Source organism: Tympanuchus pallidicinctus, unplaced genomic scaffold (genome assembly GCF_026119805.1).
Source record: "Tympanuchus pallidicinctus isolate F22 unplaced genomic scaffold, pur_lepc_1.0 scaffold6, whole genome shotgun sequence".
In the NCBI taxonomy this organism is placed as follows: domain Eukaryota; kingdom Metazoa; phylum Chordata; class Aves; order Galliformes; family Phasianidae; genus Tympanuchus; species Tympanuchus pallidicinctus.
Window position 1 is genome coordinate 2,689,487 of NW_026294780.1, and position 23,276 is coordinate 2,712,762.

Here is a 23,276-nt window from a genome sequence, read left to right on the forward strand (position 1 = left end):
CCTCTCTCTCATTGTAAAACTTTCCCTGACTTCTAATAAAAACCTTCCCTCCTTTAGTTTTAAACCATTTCCTCTTGTCCTATCACTGTCTACCCAAAGAACCCTTATACAGTGAGATCTTACTAGAGCCTTCTTTTCTCCATGCTAAACAAGCCCAGCTCCCACTACCTTTCTTCATAGGAGAGGTGCTCTGGCACTCTGATAATTCTTGTGGCCCTCCTCTGGACCCACTCCAGCAACTCCATGTCTTTCTTCTGCTAGGGCCCCAAACCTGGATGCAGTACTCCAAGATGGGGCCTCACAAGGGCAAAGCAGAGGGAGACAATCACCTTTCTTGCCCTAGTGGCCATCCCTCTTTTTATACAGCCCAGGATACAGATGGCCTTCTGGGCTGCATGTGCACACTGCTGGCTCTTGTCCAAATTTTCACCAGAACACCCAAGTCCTTCTCTGTAGGGCTGCTCTCAAGGAATTCTTCTCCCAGTCTGTACACATATTGGGATTGCCCTGACCCAAGTATACTTGGCTTTATTTAATCTCATTAGGTTCTCATGGGCCCACTTCTCAAGCTTGTCCAGGTCCCTTTAGATGGTGTCTTTTCCTTTTATTGTAACAGCTGCACCACTCAGCCTGGTATTGGCCAAGCCGAGTTGTACCTTACTGATGGTGCACTTAATTCCACCATCTGTGTTATTGGTAATGATGTTGAAGAGCATCAGTCCCATGGTAGACTACTGCAGGACACCACATGTCACTGGCCTATACCTGTACACAGAGCAGAGAGAAAATGTATTTTGCATTCGTAAACTATGTAACCTGTATGACTATTGGTTTTATGTTTTTAGACTTTGTCACTAGAAAGAAAAACATTTATCTTCTAAAAAAATGATGTTTTTAGCGCATTAATGGTACAAGAGAATAGCTGTTCTGAAATATAGTGTGTATGTGTTTGTACTTGTTTTTGATTAACAAAAATGTAAATACTTCCAGTTTAATACTATGTATAAGAGAAACAAATAATACGAACATGTGTCAGATTCAGAGAATTGCATGTCATAGGCCTTTCCTTTTGGTGTGGTAATTATCTTTCAAGTATTACCAGAAAGAACAAATGCTACTAACTTCCAACAATGTTTTTTTTTTTTTTTTTCCAAGATTGTTTACTTAACTGGATGGAAGTTTAAATTTATGTTTCAGCTGCAGTAAGTTTTTTTTATGTTGAGAAGTTTGACTCAGGTTTTAGAGTTTGAATCTTAGATTTGCAGTGTTTGAATCTGAACTCTGTATATCCATTGTAGTAGAGATTGAAGGTGAAAAAATGATAATGTGGTGCTTGAAATAAAGTGATTTTGCTAACAGACCAGTGAACATTGTCTATTTATACAGGAATAGTGGCTAAATCTCTGCTGAGTTTACTCTATAGCTTGTTGAAATAGTTTCTCCCATGGGAAGACAATGTCCCCGTCTAATTTTTAGGCTGATCAGAAAGGAGAAGATTTAAATTTTTGTAGTTTAGAGTAGTACTCTTGACATTGCTCTGTGATCCAGTGACATGATGTTAAATGTTATTAGGACCTAGACTCAGTAATGCAGAAAATAGGATGGCATATAAATAAGAAGAGCAATTGTCTTGTACTGTAAGAAGCACTGAAAATGTTTCTTGTAATCTCAACAGAGTTTGGCATGCCCTTGCTCTGACACCATGACTCAATGACACAATCTTATCCTCAGGAGAAGTGGATTTTTAAAGCCTGTTATTAACTTCCTATGGGCCACACAAACAATGAGAGAACAAACTGGGGTCATTTGTAGATGTTTATTTCTTTCTCTTCTTGACACTTTCCCCTCTTGACTCTTCCTAGTGCCTGGAGCCCTGCAAAGAATCCTGGGACTTGAAGAAAAACCATTGCCAAAGCTTCTGTGAGGTATGTCAGCCCAAGGGCATTCTTTCTCACTTTCTTCCAGCTGCCTCTTTCACTTACACTATTAGAGGTGTGAGCTTTAAGGAGACAGTTAACAAACATGGGATGTTTATAGCATTTTCTTTTGTTTTTATGGACACTTGTAATGATGTAGCCATAATATGTTTGAGGGAAAAAAAAGGGTTTTTTTTCCTAACTAAATTATCTTGAAGTTTGAAGCACTGATTGGTTACACTCACATAATATCTCTGAGAAGGTGCTGTTAAATACCTCCTTTATTTCTCCCACATACCTTTTCCCTTTTCTGGACATGTTTAAGAAAAGGTTTTTTTTTTCTTTTTTCTTTTTTTTTTTTTTAAGGATAAAAACATCACAAATGTGAAAATCCTTGTGCAAGATAGCTAGGAAAAAGGATGGCATTTCATTTGCGAAGAGCAGTCTGATTTTAACTAGATTCAGCAGAAAGGCATCAAAATTCATAATTATTCAGAAACAAGTCTTTTCTGAAGGAAACTGTTTCTGCACAGCATTTCAGAATAACCTTGTGAATAAACAAGCATAGATCAGTTAAACTAGTACAAAATGGGAGATAGTTGGATTGGTTTTGAAGCAACCTTAACTGGCTTTTAGTACAAAGTAAAACACCAGCTCAGTAGAAGGTTGCTTTATTATATAGATATATCTTTATTCAAATCAATTAAAGTGTGCATTTATTAAGATTTTCAGCTTGTCTTATAAAAACAGAATTGACCTTAACTGATATACTCAACTGATTGATTTATCATCTTCTTCATCACTGTGAATGCTCTTTTGCAGATGGAACAACATGTCTTGTTTAAACAGTTTTAAATATCTTGATTAGGAAATGTTGTCATTTCAACTAAAAGCATAAATTTTAGATCCAAATAGCTACATGTAAGTAAGGATCAAAAGAATGCTAATCTATTTAGTTATATTAGAAGAACAAATAAAAATTTCTCATTAAAATCAAGTTCTTTCACTGGAATCAGTTGCTGCTTCCTTATATAACAAAATTCTGGAGAAGTGTAATAAAGCAGTTTTAGCGTGTGTAATTTATGTCATCCTCATATATCACTTCCTACTCAGGCTGTTTCCAGATATGGATGTAAAAATGTATAAATTTGGTTTAAAAGGAAAACATTTGTAGAACACTGTTCTATTGTAGTTAAAAACAGTGAGCATCCCTCTTTGATTAGTGTTTTGTGGTTGAAACTAAATTTAGAACTTCAAAGGCCAGTAATGAAGAGCAGCACATTTAGCAGCTAACTGAAAAATGAGCTGTGAAATAGGGTGAGGAAGAGAAGCCTTGAGGATGTATTATGCCTCAGGGAGCTGTAAAGTTTTTAATTAAGTAGCTGCAAATTTGTGATGTTTTAGGATTTGAAATTTGCTTGACACACACACAGATCATTTTCCTTTATTTCTTTCAAGCTCATGTAAGCTCCTTAGACGTTATCTGAATGTATTAATACAGACTGTTTTCATTTGAGAAAACTAAACTTTGGGAATAAATTCATCTTTATTTACTTTGTATAAAAACTTCAGCTTTGTATTTCTCATGGTCTGTTGTTGTGTATAAGTCCTTATCTCGGTAATGTATGCTATTGTTAAAGTAACCTTCACATGAAGAAGAGAAGGAAACATTTTGCCTGTCTCCTTTGTTTTCCAAAAGTTTAATTTCCTTCTGGTTTCTTAAGACACGGTGAAATCAGGTATGGTCAGCATGAGTGCATATCCAAGGAACACTGGGGTGACTAGGAGAGAAAAGGGGACTGCTTATTTTGGCAGTCATTGCAGTAGTTATACTGTGTCACTAAAATATATGAAGAGTTTGATTCAAAAATTTCATACTACTCTATAGGACAATATGTGAGAGGTATGTTAGTGGCACATTCCTGGATTCTGGAGCATAAACTGACACATACTCAGGGAGGCCTCACATGGGACTCCTTATACTTAACACTGTTTCTCATTTTGCCACAAATTGCAAGCAGTATAAATTAAAAAAGTAAAATTTGAATATGGAAAATAGCAACAAAGTTGCAGAAATTACATGAATGGGTTTATGGAGAGTAGGTTGTAAACTTGGATAACCCCTGTTATGCAGTTTAACTACCTACAGTTTTCACTGGTCTCTTTGAGGGAATTGCCATATCTGGTTTATACACCAAACTAAATAAAGCACCAGCTAAAAGAGGAGGTGGAATCCCTGTGTTGTACACAGTGTTCTCCATGGGCTTCTAGATGCTGTTTCTAATACAGCTGGAAAAAAAATTGTCAAATGCCTGAAGTAGTAGTGCACATACTGTAAAACGTATATGCTTTGAAACAGTGTCTCCTATAGCTAGGAGCTGATTTCTCCGAGAGGTGGCATTTATTTGAGCTTTAATTAATTTAAAGTATTTAAGCTCTGTTCCCAGTTTTTTGCAGAGGAGTTGGACTAGATGACCTTTAAAGGTCCCTTCTAACTCTAAGTAGATTCTGTGATTCTATGATTCTATTTTGATCTGTATTTTCTGCTGATCTTTTTATCAGAAATTTTATTCCAGTTCTATGAGTAATTATTACTATGTTACCAAGAAAATAAAGATGTCCTTCTTTTAACCAACTCAGTTCAGACAGTGCAAGGAAGCAAGATTTCTCTTATTTTCCTAGCATGGTGTTACATCAGATATTGTGGATAGAGTTCATGAAATAAGAAGGGAGGAATGTGGAGCAGTCAAAAAAAAAATAACAAACAAAACAACAACAAAAAAAAACATCTGACCATTGCTTCCCCTTTGTTTTGAGATTTTAAAAAATCTGTTATTGAGCAAGTTTGTAGCTAGGCAATGTGAGGAAAACAAGAGAAATCTGGCAGATGTAAACAGCTTTATTCCATTAAAGATGGTGATCATACTTGAGGGAATTTGTGTTTGTGCACTTGGAATGCTTTTTTAGAGGGGACTTGAATATACAAACCTTCAGGGATAGTCTTGCAAAAGATGAAAATCTGAAATTATCTTTGGAGGTCTTGGGAAATGTACAACATTTTTTCTTTTTTTTTTTCTTCCTCTTGAAAACTTTTTTAAATTCTTTTGTTCTTTTGTTTTTCCTTTAGCCTCTTTTCCCCAAGAAGAATTATGAATGCCTAACTAGCTGTGAATTCCTTAAATACATCCTGTCAGTGAAGCAAGGGGACTGCCCAGCACCTGAAAAGGCCAGTGGTTTTGCAGCTGCCTGCGTTGAAAGCTGTGAAGCTGATAGTGAATGTTCTGGAGTGAAGAAATGCTGTTCCAATGGATGTGGTCACACATGCCAAGTTCCCAAGAACCTGTACAAAGGTAGAAATTATTATTAATATGTACTTATGCCGGGCTAATAACTTCTGACCATAGTAAAATCTCTTAGAGAACTAGGACTTGCATTTCATAGGAATTTGTATGGAGAAGACATGGAGGAAGGTTCTTGTGGAGGTGTGACTGGATGCATAAATCATGGAAAGACAAAGAAAAATGCTGTTCCAGTTTCTGATTTGTTTTTTCTGCCTTACGAAGGCCATATCTGGAAATCTGTGGAATGTAAGCATATGGCTATTATGCAGAACAAACTTGCCAGTTTAGGTGAAATCTCACTTAATTTGATGCAGATGAGAGAGAATGCACCAGGAAAATATTTAACAATAAATAGTTCAAGTCCTATTAATCACAAATGACATTTATGATTACAAGCCAAAAAGATAGCACTACTGAATAGGAATTGTGTGGTAACAAAGCCAAAGAACAAATCAGTGTAATGAATTTGGAGTTGGTGTACTTAGCAGCCTAGATAAAGCCTACATATATATTACTGCATTATTTAAATTTAAGGCACCATGAATTATTCAAAAAGTTTTTATTTGTCTGGAGTCCTGAGATTCTGTCCTTGCCATCCATCAGCAAGAGCATAGAGATTTAGGAAAGATTTGTGCTTATACAACCTCCAGATTTTAATTTGTTATGTTTATTTTTAAAAAGCTTTATGTATGAAATAGTTTTAAAACATGCTTCTAACACAAAGCAATGACCATTTGTGAAAGAAATTTTCTTGCTAAATGGAGTTGGAACATTTTGTTAGAAATCCATTCTTCTTACTTCAGTGATAAAAAATAAATACTAATCAGGTATGCTGCTGATAGCTTGGGCTCTCCCTGGAGAGAGCAATCAGCAGAACTCTGGACTAAATTTCAGGCTTAGGTCTGAATCCAGTCTTATTTCCATCTGCCGATCTCCAGTTGTTTGCAACACTGAAAACACAGGATGAATGTTTGGATGAGGTCAGAGTTGTTGACCTTTCCTGGCATACAAACCTGCTAACAGTACTTGAAATAGAGCAGGCTATCATGATTTTGTGTATGTTTGATTACAACAAATATCAGGCCTGTTTTGATGTTGGAAGTCAAATATGTGAAGGAGATGGTGATTTGTTTTTAAGTTAATTCTTTTAACTGAAATGTTAATGCATATTTTTAAATGTCCCTACTGATGAGAATGCATGTCATAAATAATATACTTTGACTTTTGTATCCTGAGTTTGAATGTACAACGCTGGCCACCAACACTGTCATATTTACTTACATAAGTGGAGAAAATTTGATATAGATGTCATTGAGTTTGAGTAAGCATGAAACGAATCAAAACACTACTTGAAGTAGTTTGAATGGCAAACGATACTATGATCCAGATTTCCAGTGTAGAAGGGAAATTCTTCTTTCAAGGGACATCAGAGCAGCCCTGTCAAACTATAAGGAATTAATATACTCTCATCCACATTTAAAATGAAAATTATTTAAATGGACTGTTTACTTATTTCTGTCATTTTCTTGAGACTATTGAATGGAGCAATAAACTCAGCATTTGTATTGCATGTGTAATTAATGGTTTACATGGGCAGGGTACATTCTACAATCACTAAACGATGCTGCGAAGCATTCTAGTAAATGTGGCAGCCAAAGAAGGTGAAAGCAAAACTAGCAGCAAGTGAAACAAGTGAAACAAGATGACACATTTTTTTGGAGGGGGACACAAATATCATGCACTGTATAACTGCACACTGCGCAGTCTGCTTTTGCTTGGCCTAATTATGTAGTAGCAGAATTAACCTTCTCTAGCATTCTATCACCTATCTGCAGGTGGTGCTTTCTTGTAAGAACATATATTTTTTTGCAGAGGAAGGTCAAACCCAATACAGTACTGCCTTCTCAGCTGATGAATTCAGCTAATTAGCCTCTTCAACTTGTCTTTCTGCAACAAAGAACAAATAGAAGCTGAACAGGCTTGTTATTCATTTCCTCCAAGGGTAAATGACCTTACTGTCACTAAAAAGCAAACTCTGCAAGCATGACTGAGATCTAGTGAACACATCTAGTACTTACTCTTACCATTTTGACAGCACTCACAGCTAGAAAGTGAACTCAGATTGAATCTAAGAGTCTGCAGAAGTTGGTAGAGTTTCAGTGTTCATCAAGTTCTAGAGATGAAAGTTACAACAATGGATATAAAATACCTGATATAACTGGGCGTGCCCTCTAGTACTGAGTGTAAAAGCCAAATCCTAAAAGGATAGCAAGGTAAGTATGCTTACACCAAAGCTGTATGTTGAAAGTGTTTTTGGGCTTGACTGTATTTGTTTTCCTTTTTTATTTTTTTAATTGACTTGTATTCAATAATGATCAAGTTGTCTGTATCACTGCATTTTTCTCATCTCTGTTAGGAGTAGTATTACTGCTCAGTTACACAATCTTCAATTTTTTTTTTTTTTTTCCTTTGCTGGAGATATGAAATGTTTTCTCTCACTCTTCTATTATCTGCCCCATCCACCTCCTTTGTGTTGTCTCAATTAGTAAAGGACTTCAGAAAATTTTTCTGCTTTTCCATTGCCTACTTAATTTTTTTTTTCTATTTGGAGATAATTCTATCTAAATATCTAAGGTTAACTTGGTATTCTATGGATATAAATGAGAGGAATATCTCTGCTTAGAAATAAAGTCATATAAAACCATAGAACAAAAAGAAAGAGAAATTATTGTCCAGTGCTTGATCACAGTGGCATTGTCTAACACCCACATGTTCATCTCCAAGTAAGGGCATGAACATGTATCTTTTTTTTCACACTTATCTGGTTACAGCTGAATAGTTACCCATCACCTTTTTCCTTTTCAGAAGTAAGTGGTTTCTCCAATGTGATAATGTCTCAACTTCAGTGAAATTTTCACGATCTCTTTTGATCAGAGTTTCAGGGTCCGTACTGTCTAATCCAGCCTAATTAATTTTGTCTGAAATGTGTTAGGGAGTAATCCCTACAGCAGACCAAAATGCAGACATGAGCAAAATGAATTATAAAGAGAAGATCATGATGTTTAAAAGCTAAGATGGTATGGCAGTGTCATAATAGGACGGCTGGAGCCAGAACTGTCATCCATAGTTTAAAAGTTTTTTCATGGTTAACAAAAAATAATTGCATATTTAAAAAAATTTGCACAGCTTTAGAGGTGCTTATCTTTGCATCTTTGAACAACTGTATTGTGTTTAGAATTGTATTGATGCCATGAATGAGGCTTTTACTATCTGAAACCATTCTATGAAAGCTTTTGGAATTCCTGGAAAATCAACATTTAAAGTACAGTTTCTTATGATAGAAGGGTATACAAGTATTTTTAGTAGCACAGAGTCATATGAATGTTTTGAAATACACCTTTTCTAAGTACTTTTTTTTTTGTGGTGATGGGCTTTGGTGCTGTACACATATAGCAGTCAGTGGTTTAAATTCTTCAAACACTACTTTGAAGGACTAATTTGTCCCAGCACAATGAAAGGGTTATCCATTTGCATAATAAAGAGCACACTGAAGAGTGATTGGATCTACACATCCGGATATGAAATTGATGATGCTGGTTCTACAGAAGTTTCAGAATGCACTTGTGTGATGCTCTAGTTTGTGCTGCTGAAATCCATCTGCACGCAATTACATGACAGCAGAAAGGCTGAGTTACTTGCAGTCAAGCAAATCCAACTGCCCCTAATGCAGAGCAGATGGAATTTTCTTAACATGCAAATTGTAGGATTATTGTACATTGTAATTAAAGAAGGATTTTGAAACATAGAAATCAGAACTGACAGGATCTATAATGTTAGTTATATTAGACTAAGACAGCTGACTGTTGAATGATACGCATGGTTTAAACTGTGATGATACTGGATTTATATACTGAATTTTCCATAGGTTGATTTTAGGTTTCTTCAAGAGTGACAGTATCTACTTGTATTGAATTGGGGCTAATTATTGAATCACATTTAGAAGAAGACCTCTTAAAACATAAAAATAGTTTGGTCATATAAGATTCACTATTCCAGCCATCTATAACGGACTGAGTAGAAACATTCATATTACAATTTATTGAAACAGTGTATGCAGTTGTTTTTTTATTGGCCCCCAATGAAATGGTGAAATATAAATATATAAATATAAAGATAAAGCACACACAATAATCTAATAAGAAGATTTATATTTCAGCATAGAATTCTTGTGTGTAGCATATCCCAAAGTGACAAAATGGTGCACAATTAAATATATGAGCTTCTAATGTCTATCTAGGGAAATGCTTGATACGGTGATTTAATCAAAAGATGCCAAATTTGATTTTGGTATTCTCCTTCAAACTACTACAAATAGTTTCAGAGAGACAATGCTATCAAGTGTCAAAGCAACAGAAATAACTGTCCTTCAGTAACATAATGAAATGAGAAATTACTCTAAATAATATAAAGACAGCTTAGACTCTGAAATATAAAAATTGGAGTGACAGACACATCATACACTATGGCTGCATGCTGCTCAGGAAAAGGCAAGCAGCATACTTACGTATATCAGATGAATGTAAAAGACTGAAAATAATTCTGTTACTCTAGTCTGCGTTGGTAAAGGCTCTTCTGAGGTCTGTGTCTAGTTTTAGACATGGCTTTGGAGAAGGGCTGTGGTCCAATGGAAGAGTTTCAACAGTATAACTGCAAGAATAATCAGAGGAAGAGAAAGAAATTCTTACTTGGAGTGCACCGCAGTTATTAGACTGAAGAAGAAAGCAATGAAAGACGTGACAACAATCCTGCAGTGCTCAGAAGACTCCTCCATAGGTGAAAGATACAATCTGTTGTCCATGATCCATGAACACAAGTACTGTGTTTAAAATGCAGCAAAGAAGACAAAGCCAGGGAAATTTTTGTAATGTTAAGGGTAGAGTGGAAAGTGGAAAGAAATGAAGGTTGCCAAGTGATGCTGTGAAAATTCCATGGTGAGAAGTGTACAAAGACGCAATTGGGTGAATATCTGAATGGCAGTATAGTTGATTCAGCTTGAGATCAAAGGATCTTTCTCCAGGTTATCAAAACATATATGGAGACTGAGATCAGTTTTAACTCACAGCTCTCAAATCCTTACTTTTAGTTCTTAAATGAAATAAAAAAATAATTTTGAAGATTTTTTTTTTAGTTTTACTGTTGCCAGTAATGAAGACTTCAGAAATTTCTGCTTGTGTCACCCTACCCGTTCCCTTCTTTATTTCTTCTGAACTGACCAACCAGCTTCTTTTTTATTAGTGTTTTTTATACAGTTTAACCTCAAGATATTTTTTTTCTGATTTTGTAAATTATTCAAATATTTCCATCTTTGTGTTCCTATTGCAGGTGTTCCATTGAAACCCCGGAAAGAGTTAAAATTCATAGAACTCCAGTCTGGAGACCTGGAGGTGAAGTGGTCTTCAAAATTCAATATTTCCATTGAGCCTGTGATTTATGTTGTTCAGAGGAGGTGGAATCAAGGAATCCATCCTAGCGAGGATGATGCTACTAACTGGCAAACTGTAGCACAGGTCAGTTCTTTGTAAAATGGTAAGAACCCATACCTTCCTTAAAGTTCTTCTTCAGATCAGAGAAGAGTTAGATCATGTAAACTGAGAGATTGTTGCACAGATGTCCCTTTTTGGTGTCTCTCTAAGTCACAAGCCACAAGCAGGGTCTAGATCTCCAAGGCTTTCCTCCACTGCTCAATGAGCTATTTAAAAGACTTATTCAAGAAAAATGAACTTCAGTATTTTGACTTTCAGTTTTTAAGTAACAGAAACATCAAATGTTTTTGGTATGTATAGTAAATAGCATCATTACAAATGTGTGAATATATTAGCAAAAAAGAAAATATTTCTTTCCCTGCCCCCAAAGGAAATGACATTCAGAAATGACATTTGTGTTTCCAAAATGAGTTTATTTTGTAAGTTTACTTTGTATAGGTAAGGATCTACCTGTAGATAGTAGATAGATAATAGATAAATCTACCTGTAAATAGATGTACCTGGAATCTTGATTTCCATAAGGCGCTCAGTAGAACTTTTGTACAAGCACATACTTGTTATCTATTCAGACAGGTATTCCAAAAAGCCACCAATCTATTGAAAAATGTAGAATTAGATACCAAAATCTACTGAAGGAATCTTATGAGAGACAGTCCTTTTAAAGTCAGTGTGAGCCAGTGCCTGTCCTCCAAGGCATGGCTTCAATTTTAGCAAAATGCTAAGAAATATAATTGATCAAAAGACCATTCAGTTTTTAAAAGCATAAGTGTTAAGAGTGAAACCTTTTTTTATCTATAAAGTCACTTTTTCAGATGTTGCCCTCCTAATTTGGAAGGACCTATGATGTCATGCTTTTATCACTCAGGGCAATCCAGGCTGAAAATGTAAGATTCATGAGCAAATGTTTCTTAATGGGAAGCAGCCAACAGAGCATAAATTTTCACTTAGGTTTCTTCCCAGTTTCAATCTGTTTCTTAACATGCTGACAGTCCACCTGGATGGCAGAGTTCCAGTCATTTATCTTAACTGCTTCACCATCATCTCTGCTGACAAGAAAAGCAAAATGTTGATTCTGAAAAGACCTGCAAAAGATCATTACAGCTAGGAAAAAAAAAGAAAGGGAACAATCCACAAAATAAAATAAGGAGTTTAAATTCTGTGGCAGTCTGTTTTCATTCTCAGTTCACGTTGCGTAGGAAGGAGGTATCTTAAAATAGTGTCAAGCTTGTGAAACTGAATACTCAAAAGTGAAGTCTTTAGCTTTACTGTTTTACTACAGGGGACTGTTACAGTGTTAGAGTCCTGATCAGGGAAGGTCACCTGCAGCAGAGCTTGGCATGAAACACAGCCTGTGCAATTTCATCCCAAGGAACGTGCACAACTTCACACCTGATAAAGTTACAGTGACTTATTTTTGTCTCTCAGTTGAGGTTCACGTCTTCAGTCTGTGTTCTCCATACTCAGAAAACAGCTTCTTGCTTATGCTACTAGGAGAATACTACTTAGCAAACATAAACCAGATGTGAACTGCTATTCGCTGTTATGCCGTGTAGCTAAGCTGTAGAAACAGTTCTTCAGCAAAGATAGCATATTACTACACTTTTCCTCATCTCAGAAATAGACCTCTTGCACATTTCTGGAACAAGCACTATATACAGTGGTGGAGTTTGTATGAATATCTTCCTTCTCACAGTGATGTACGAGAGACAGGGCTTCAGAAATGTCTTTCCTTCTCAGAATGGTAAGAATCCTGATAGCTAACTTTCTTGACAGTGTGCAACATGCAGGCAGAAGGGGCTGAGTTATTCATTATGGCAGGAGAAGACTCCTCCAACTGACTTCTTTCTGAGAACTTTGATGTCCCTACTATGTCTTGAGAGACATACGTTGGATTATGAGACAGACCCCACTGGGGAAGTCAGTCCCAAACAAGCTTTAGGATGCCTGGCTGACTTTGCAAACCATGTGCACTTAGTGGGGCATAAAGGCTGGGCACCCTTGAGGGGCATTAGTAATAAAAATTTTGGTCTCTATAGTCATGTACCTCAATGGCATTTGTGGTTTTAGACATCCTGCTGGGCAATCAAATTCTGGATTTGACTGGATGCCATGTCAGCAGCAAAGGTGAATGTCCATTTTGACTAAAGTGACAGTGTGCATCTCCTCCAGGCTTTTCTTATTCATATAACTGAGAATATTTCTTCTATGATTCCAAAACACTGGGCTCTGAGACCTTGATTATATGTGTATGAAGAGCTCAGCCATTCAGTTAAGAACTCCTGGGGCATGGCTGTCTGTGGGTGATGATGCCCTTTCATTACTTTTTCCTACTTTTGTTAGAGGGCATGCTCAGAGCAGAGGTAGATCAACAAGGCTCTGAATTTCCTTATGCCTGTATATTGCAAAATTATATGCCTGGAATTATGTGAAGTTTTTGTCTGCACGTTCTTAGAAGAAATTTCATAGTATTTTGTCAGAGCTTTTTCATAGTTTTCTGTTTTTCTTTTTAACTATTCATTTACAGGTGAGGCTATAATTTTAAATAACTTTTTTGAAGGATTTAGTTTTCAAAAACACTGGCATTTTCTACTTAATTACTGTGAGTTATTATGTAAATTTTTTCTCATGTATCATAAATTTTTATTTGGCATTGAAAAAGTGTTTTTTGAAAAAGTAAATGTCTTTTGGATTATATTGTCATTAGTTCTCTTTTGGTGCTTTCTTTTTAAGAAGGGAGACAATCTATTACTATGTTATTTTCTTAACATTTAATCTTAACATTAAAAAGAATTTTAAGTATTCATCATGTTAGAAAGCAGAAATGTTAGTTATGGAAGGTCTAATGTCCTTTGATAGAGCAGTGGATGTGGCACTGCCAGACTTCTTCTTTGACAGAGAAAATATAAACTCAGCTCTTTTTACAGTCTGGATGATATCTCTTCACTGTCTACTGCAAATTCTTTATCATTTTGAATTATTTCAAAAGATAGTTGTGGAGCTGTGACTCAGCAAGGTGAGAGAGACTGTCCCCTACTATTTCCAGTAAAACTTTGCACTATAGAATTCAAGATTGATAATGTGATAGAAATAGAGTGAACACATTGAAATACTCCACTGATTATTGTAAACCTAGAATAGCTGAGGGTCATCTGTACCAGTCTTTGCCACAAAGACCTTCTTACACCAATTATTACTTATATATAAAAGGCACACACCAAAATCCTTGGAGTAGTGATGCAGAAATTCCATCAGAGTTGCTTAGTTTCTACACTGCTGAATGTTATTTTTTCATTCTCCTTATCCTAACAAATTTTATCCTTTTCTTACAAGAAGTTGTTGATACCTTCAGCTTGCTTTGTTCTGAGGAAAAGTCTTGCCCATAAAATGTCCTAATTCAAACTAGCATGCAACGTTCAAGACACTAGGCAGTATTCTCTTTTACCCTCTCAAACAGATGATGGGATTGAATATAGGTCATCTGTGCTCTGGGTAGGTACTTTAGTCATAAGTCAGCTGTATGAACAGCAGGGAAAGATTTCTCTAGGTGTGTTGAAGTCAAGAACGAAGACAGGATGAGGGACTTTTTTCAGGAGGGCACTTGGAACCTAAACTATTTTTGGACTGCTGGGAAAGGATTAGAACTGTCATTGCTTCTTGAATGTGGCAGCACTGGTTGGTCCATTGGCTCTTGGACCTGAGATGCCCTCTTGAGAAGGGATGTCAAGCTATTCTCTTTACTCTCCAGATTGTGGTATTCCATGCTTTTCTTATATAAAGTTGCATCCATACATTTGTTTTTGTTGAATTTGGGGTGATGATGTGTTGCCTGGTGTTTGTGTTTGAGGACTAATTTTTTACATTATTTTATTCCAAATAATGTGTATTAGGATTGGAACCTTACTGTAAAACCTTCCTCTTTTAGGTTAATTGCATAAATGCACAGCCTAATTATTTCCTCATGATTGTTTAGGATTGATCTTTTTGTTTTGTTTTTCATTGATTAAATTCTTCAAAACATTATGTTTGTGTTCTAAGACATTATTAGAATTATTTTTTAATAATTACTCTAATAGTTCTTTGAGAACTAACTGAAAAAAATGTTCAAATTACTAACAGAATAGTATAAGATTTCTCAGCAGTATTTAGCTCTTTCTCAGCAGTATTTAGCTTCAACTATGTTAAGTCTTTGTAGAGGTTAGTTAGACCAAAGCTTTTTATAATGCAGGAGCTTTAGTTACAGATACATGTCTTGCATGCCAGTGAGACTAATAGGAGCTTTGCCAACAAAGCCAATAGTGAAAGAAGCAAGCCTAGGGCCTGTTCATAAATTAAAGTAATTTTAGTTATGTGAATTGACACATTATTTGATCCTACATCTCACAATCGCCACACAAAGAGTGACAGAAATGAAATCTGGTGTTTTAAATGAGCCCTAACAGAATAACTGGGCTGGTGCAAAGAAATGACAACTGAGATTTCTCAGTTGAGTAATGTAGAGTCAATCAAGTCTTTTCACATTATGCCTGCCTTCTATCTACTAGGACTGATCCTAAAATGATGCTGCCTATTTTATTAGGCTGTCACATGATGTCAGAGGCAAATGTTGGTGGCATGGCAGTAAAGGCTGAACCTTCCTGCCAATATTCCTTTACATTTTGTTGCCATGCGACAGACAGCAGCAGAAGAGCTGTCTGATAAAATGGCATAGTACATGGAAGAGTGTATGAAGCAAACGTGTGGAATTGAATTCCTCCATACAGAAAAAATTACACTCTTTGACATTCATTGATGCTTGCTGAATGTTCATGGAGATCAAATAGTGGATGTGAGCACAGTAAGGCAATGGGTGATGTGTTACGGTAGTGGTGACAGCAACAATGGGTCACCTATTTCCTTCATATGCACATACAATCCTGCTACTCGTTTTCCTGAATTTTCTTTGTCAGCAAGTTGAAGGGATTAAACACAGAATAATAGCTACAAACTTCATTGGTCAAGTCTCTGAAAATACTGTTGCTGGAGAGCTGGAGCAAATTTCTGAAGTTTTGACTGTCTGATTTAGGTTGGCATGGAAGCAAAAAGCAGAAATTTATAGAATAATGTAATATCTTGTTTTAGAGAAGACCTTAAAAATCACCTAGTACTAAGTTACGGACACAGATGGCTCTCACTGGAAAACATTGCCAAGTAACTTGTCACACCTGACCTTAAATGCCATCAGGAATGGGACATCCACAAATTCTCTGGGCCTGTTCCAGTGTCTCGCCACCCTCTAAGTAAAGAATTTTCTACTTACATTGAATCTAAATCTCCACTCTTTTAATTTAAAATTGTTACCCCTTGCCCAGTCACTATAAGACTGTGTAAAAGGTTGTTGTCCATCTTTTTTGTGTTTCCTTGAAGTACTGGAAAGCCACAATGAGGTCTCCATGAAGGCTTCTCTTCTTCATAAGAGAGGTGTTCCACTCCTCTGATGCTCTTTTTGGCCCTATATTGAACCCACTCCAATCACTCCGTGTCTTTCATGTGCTGGGCTTCTCTACAGCTGAATATAGTATTCCAGATGAAACCTCATGATGGCAGAGTAGACTGTGACTATCATGTCCTGTTGGCCACACTTCCTTTGATGCAGCCCAGGATATGTTGGCAAGTGCTTGCTGCTAGCTCACGTCCAGCTTTTTACCCACCACAGCTCCCAAGTCCTGCTCTGGAGGGCTGTTCTCAATGAATTCTTCTCCTCATCTGTACACGTATCTGGGATTGCCCCAACAAAAATGCAGCACCTTGCACTTGACCTTGTTGAAGGTTCATGTAAGTCTTCTTTTCAAGTTTGTCCAAGTCCCTCTGGATAACATCCCTTCCTTCAGTTGTGTCAACTGCACCACTCCGCTTGGTGTCATCACCAAACTTGTGAGGATGCATTCAATCCCACTGGCTAGAGCACTGTGGGATTGAGCACTGACCCCAAGATAGAGACCTGAGTGATCCTGCTTTTTACTGGCTTCTACCTGGACATAGCACTATTGTCCACAATTCTCTGGCTGTGGCCATCCAGCCCATTTCTTAGCCACCAAATAATTCAGCCTTCAAATCCCTATCTCTCCAATTTAGAGATAAGGATGTAATGTGAGATATAATATCAAAGGCTTAGAGAAGTCCAGGTAGACTCAATTGGTCTTCCCTTGTTGACTGGTGTAGTCACCCTATTGTAGAAGGTTAGCAGACTTGTCAGGCACTTTGTGAAGCTGTGTTGAGTTTCTCAGATCACCGCATTGTCCTTCTGGAAGTACTTGGCATCATTGCAAGTGATGCTGAATCTCATATGGTAGGTTTTTGAAATTATAGAAAACAACTGTTATAAAAATTAATAGATGCCAGTAAATTTGTTAATGAGATTTTATCTTGGGTCATAATAATACTTAGTATTTGTTGTGCAGCTTGTTTGTTTAGACGTGCAAGACATTTACTTCAAGCTTATGTGTTTTTTGATTAAAGTATTAAAACAGCAAAAGTGAGCGCTGTTAAATGAAAAATAGCCACAAATAGTTTCTGATGAGCTCTACAGACACTATTTGTTCTGTACTTGGTAGAGATTGAGCTGTTATCAGAAGGCTGTGTTCAGTTCTGATGTTTGTACCTTAGAAAAAAAAATCAGAAAGTGTACAAGCCAGCTTAAAAGCTTAAAGAAGAATAAAAACAGGCGTCAGAATAAGAGTGTTTAAAGCACCTCCTACTGAAAGAGTTCAGAGTGCGTTTTTATTTTTTCTGTATGTGAGTGGTTAAGGCATTCACTGCAGATGTTGGAAATGGAATTCATGACACGCCAGCAGTTAGTGTTGTTGGAGAAAAGATCATCTCCTATGACCTAAGAAAAGTCTGCGGAGAAGAGTTAAGGCTACTATGTCATTTTGACCTAAGTGCCAAAGATCTGAAGGACGATTCATACACTTCACCCCACATAACTGAGGGCTTTGTGTTTCCTATGAACCAGCTGGTGGCTTTTCAGTGTTGGATTTTGTGAAGTCATTTTGGAGCCTGACTCTTTAGGGTCTGGAGAAATGAGTCCATTGATATGGGGTAATGAGTTCCCTAAAAAATCACCAGTTGATTAGCTAAGTCCAATCTGTTTGGTGAAGGTTATGATAACTGAAAATATCATTTTGTGAATTTAACGCTTGACCAATTTTCTAAATTCACTTTTCTAGAAGAGACCTGCAATGCACTGTAAAATTTGGTGGCGACGTGGTTTTGTTCTACTGACACTTGTGTGTACTGAAGAGGTGTGTCTGCTACCTCCCAATCTGACTGATGGGTGTTACATTGCAGAGAGCACAACTGGCCCCATCTAAGCAGACCTTAACCATGACATTTTCTCCACCAGACAACAGATGAGCGGGTTCAGCTGTCAGACATCAGAGCAAGCAGGTGGTACCAGTTCCGTGTGGCAGCTGTGAACGTGCATGGGACAAGGGGCTTCACGGCACCCAGCAAGCACTTCCGCTCCTCTAAAGGTGAGTTTTGGTTCCCTACATCTGGAGCACATCTTCTGCTTGCTCAAATGTGGAGTGCTGCCTGTGTTTTTGTTGGAGGAAGTGGGGCATTTGGTTGTTTTGCCATTAGTTTTAGAAATGGTGTGAGGTTTGTTTGAAGTCTGCCCAAGAATTAAAGGTTAGTAGTATCATTATTCTTTTTATCAGTAAGAAGTCTCAATAAATAATACTCCTTTTAGACATTTTCCATGCTATTGGTATCAAACAACAAGACCATGACCACAAAACATGGAGAATGATTTTCAATGTTTTATTCCAAGAAATCTCTTATGATCCTTTATAGCTATAGGAAATTTGTTACTGTCATATGTTTAGCTGAGTACAGAAATATTTGTCACCTACGTCTAAGTAATTGGAGCATCATTATTTTAATGGAAATAGGGGCTGTCTTAATATGACTCCCTCCCTTTTCACACTAATCATAAGGGCTTAAGGATAATAAGGGTGTGTTTAGCAGCATGTTACTTTTCACTGGGAAGGAATGTTAGCCAGTCAATTAAGTGTTGCAGGAATTTTTGTTGCTGTTGCTTGATTTGTCAAGGGATGTATGTGGGCAGTAACTTTGAAAATGGATCAGTAATTGGTACTGGGAAGATGGGAGCTCAAACAGATCTCCCCTCCTGTGAAGTTTTTTTCTGATGTATTTTTGACCCATGTGAATTAGAGCTTTTCCAGATGACTTTGAAGCACTGTATCACAGGCTAGAAACCATCCCCAATAATCTGGATGTGGTCACCCTCTCTTACAGTAGTAGTAGCAGTAGTCTGGAAATAGCCAGACTGTGCTAGTTGGCTTTGGTGCCAAACAGTGAGTTTTAGGAGTCTTCACAATATTACTAATGGAAGTGAAGTTTATAATAGATAGACATGTCTTTGTCTTGGTAGTGACAGAATCTTTACACTTTTATAAAGAATACTTAGAAGTATACATTTATTTCTCCTGAAGAGTTGACTTGCAATATAAACAGTTGCTATTTATGGGTTTTCATGTTAGCTTTTTCTTTCTTTTTGGTCATAATCAATCCTAGAAAAAAGTCTTATTGTAGGTACAGTTATATAAGCATGCAAGTGCTTTTGATAATATGGATGTTTTAATTATTTACTGAATAAGTTTACATTCAGCTCACATTCAGTTTACATTCAGAATTTTCAGTGCTATAACCTCGTATCTGATAAGAAGGTTTGTTGGAATGGTCATCCCACTATTGCTGTGAAACAAAAAAAAAAGGATAATTTTAAGAATTTGTTGCAATTTCTAGCATACAGTTTCAGTGACATAAAAAATGCAGTTCGTCCAAACTGTGATGAGTTTACTGCAAGGACTCAGCAGCAGCAGTAGCTTTCTCTGATTTTTCTCTTGAGATGCAGTTAAATAGATATAGTGCTTTATTGCTGAATTGGGCACCAGCTTTCTTTTCAACTCCCATCATGGTCAGTTGTTTTTCTGAATTGCTAGAGATTTTCCAACTATTCTGCTTGAAAACACTACAACTGCATTTACATAAAGATACATCATGATAACACTGGGATTTTGGCTTGAGCATGACATTTGTGTCAAGTTATGTTCCAAACACGTCCCTGATGGTTGGGCTCACCACAGGAGCATATTGTTCAAAACACCTACATTAGTAATGAATGTAAGAACATCTGTGTTAAGTCATACTGAACATCTCTTTAGCTGAATATCTGACCGTATCCATAAATGGGTTTCTGGAGAACAATATGATAGCATAATAAGCATACAGAAATATTTCTTCAGAATAATCTCCTACCTGGCGGTGATTTTCAGGAGCTTGAGGTTTTGAAATGATTGTATGTTAGATACCAGAGCCCGCTTCTCCTGCACTCTCTGCAGTTACTCCTGAAGCATTGCTCTCCAGTTGTACTGCTCATGGCTGTCAGGTGGGCAGAGAGCACTTTGAGCACTTCCAGGACTTTGCAAGAAGTACAGAAGCTAGCAAAACATCCCCATACTGTTACATAACAAATGAAAACAGCAGAAAATACACAGCTAGTTCTGTTCAAAAGTCGGCATTAACCCTCACCTACTGTTACCCTCACAATAACAGTTTTCAAATCTAAGCTCCTGCACATAACAGAACGTTGTGAATTGCCAAGCAAACAAAAGGAATACAGTTAACTCTCAGCTCTGTAGTCAGAGTCATCTTATTCCATCCATTCATTTGAGTATTTTAGAAGCTTTGTTCTGTTAGTGGCTATTGCGAAGATACCATGTTTACCTGATGAAATCTGGAAGCATTAAGTGATTGTGGTGACTGGCAGGGATGACACTAGATTGTCAGTATCTCTCAGCCTCCATGTCCCGGAGTAGGCACACATAGCACAAACAGTTATAGTTGGACTATTTATTACTACTTTGGAACTCAGTGGGAAGTGGCTGCCCCTGCCTGGCAGAGAGGCAAAAAACTACTGATCTCATGTGCCTGTTTTTGGGTGCCAGCATCTGCTCATTCCTACAGAGTTCCTGCTGGCATATTTAACCTTTGTTAGCAAAAAGAAGGGATGATTTTGGCACCTCCCCTTTGAAAGTTTGCTGACTCTCTTTGGTACATTTGTGTGAAGTGTGGTCAGAAACTTTTTTTTAAAGGAAATCCTTTGATTGGGAAATGTAACAACAATTCCTAAAACAGTTTCTCACACAAGATCATAAGTGGGGTCAAATGTGATATATAATCAGAATATTGGGAACGGTATGGAACCACAAAATTTCTGTCACTAAATATTTTAAGCTGTTAAAAAAAAAACACTCAGAAATATTGGTGCCAAAATTACTTAGAGAGTGACTTACTTGTCTGGTAATTATGATGCTGTTTATACTGTTTTGTGTCTTTTGCAAATGCAAAAATGTGATTTCTAATTAGATACAACAAAGCAAGATTTTTTTAAAATTCAAAATAACTTTACATCTTCTGAGTTATGTAATAACTTTTCTTTCACTAAAACTCCTTATTGTCCAAATTAGTTTAATATCCCAGTCACGAAAAACATAAAACTAGGAAGACAGAAGAGCATTTCATCAAGCATTTCAGCTATAAAGGTTCTACTCCATTCTTCATCTACTTGTGTTTTGATTATTTATCTGCTATAGACTTTGATAGTCCTATACTGTGAACATCTGAGGTGGAGGTTTATTAGCTATTTTACACTGCCTCATGTATTCATTTATGAAATCAGTATGTAAATAATAAATAATCAAAGTGACACTGCTGAGATAAATAATTTATGAAAGGTTCAAAGCATAAACTGTGAGAATTTTTTATGCTGTTTATTTATTCCTATAAAAGGAGACAAAGCGTTTATATTGGCCTATCTGGCATAGCTCTTCACAGGGAAAAAAGCGATGCTTTATTTTGCCATAATTTGATATACCAAAGTTACGAGAAATACAGAATAGATGATACATATCTCCTTAGAACAGATAGCCAGAAGGTGGAGTTAATGCAGCACCTAGGAGAATGAGTCCTTTCCTGCAAGTAGGACTCTGTACATGGATTTTCAGGTTGATACTGTCAGTGAAAATGGATCAAAGCTTCCTGGTATTCTTGATTTCCACTTCATTTTTATTTTTTTTTTTTAATTGTGTTTGCTTTCCTTTTCATCTTCCACTGAGTGACAATAATTTGCAGCAACAGCAAAAAGCTAGTGGAATGTCTGGCAGAATATTTTTGATCCCCTAAGATGTGAATATACTTCTCATAGTTTAACTGATCTTCTCCAAGCTGTTTCATTTAGTTTGGAAGGAGAAGAGAACTGATCCTACAATCCAAAAATAAGTCTATTTAGGAAAGAAAAGAAAAAAAAAGCTACGATTCCTTTTTTCCCATTATAGGACACTGGATAGCCTAACCCAAATTGCCAGAAGCTGTTTGGCACTAGTAATTCAGCTGGTATTTGTATAAGAGTTTTTAGACTATTTTTTCTAGCTTTTAGGTTCTATGATGACAGTGACCTCTCAGTAAAAGATACTACTGTTACGTAGAGGAACCAGAGGAACATGCTTATATTATGGAAATATAAGCATTTCCATATAATATATTATCTTGCTGGTTTGTAGTTAGACACTGTGCTATTTTCACAGGCTAAAAGGGGCTGTAAGATCAACACAATGAGCACAAACCTGATCCTTCCACCTTGCTAAAGGTTTTTATCTTCACCATAAAGGCAGCTGCTAGCATACACAGGATGAATTGTCAAGCAAAAGGAAGCAGACAACATTGTTTTCACAGCACATAAGTACCATGCTGGATGAGATTTCATGCATGCATTACTGAGTGTTAGTAAAACCAGAACAGACACCCACTCCTGGCAATAAAATTCTTTCTGTTGCTCCTTTGAGACCAATGATTTTTTTATACTGCTGCACAGCTGGTTTATGTGTGCCATTTCCATTGGGCAAAGCCAGTCCTCTTACTTATACCTTGGAACTGTTTAATAGTTGAAAACATGTCTGTAGAGCATTTTCAGCAGATTTTTAGAGTTGGGATACTTAATGTTTAAACAATAGCGATGGATGATCTATTTTAAGGAGAAAAAAATATGTCAGTAGAAAAGGTTTAAACAGGAGTCAAACTTGCTGTCATTTTTACAGCTCAGGATGGAAATTCCATGTTTGAATGTCATTATTCCTCTCTGACATATATATTTTAAATCATTTATTGTTTTCATTACACTTGCCACATTTAAAGCTAAAGAGAATGTTTTGCAGCAATGTATAATGCAATTATTGTACCTACCCTGCACGTGCTTTTGTACTGAGGTGGCAAGTTGCTTCTAGGTCCTATTTGTAGAAAGAATTTTGTAAAATATAAAGTGTCTATCATTATGTTTAAAAATATGATTGTGGAAAGATGTTAGTTTTGAAATAGTGATGTGAGTTTTCTTTTTTTTTTCTTGTATTAACAGCAAG

General features: G+C 36.6%; 1 protein-coding gene across 1 annotated transcript in view; it reads left to right on the forward strand.

The window, feature by feature from the left end:
• ANOS1 (anosmin 1) overlaps positions 1–23,276 on the forward strand; it is a 130,323-nt gene that overhangs the window by 68,869 nt on the left and 38,178 nt on the right. The window contains exons 3-6 of the mRNA XM_052664660.1: positions 1,863–1,925; positions 5,044–5,266; positions 10,640–10,824; positions 18,182–18,311. Of these exons, the coding sequence (XP_052520620.1) occupies positions 1,863–1,925; positions 5,044–5,266; positions 10,640–10,824; positions 18,182–18,311 (601 nt within the window). The remainder of the gene's footprint in view (positions 1–1,862; positions 1,926–5,043; positions 5,267–10,639; positions 10,825–18,181; positions 18,312–23,276) is intronic.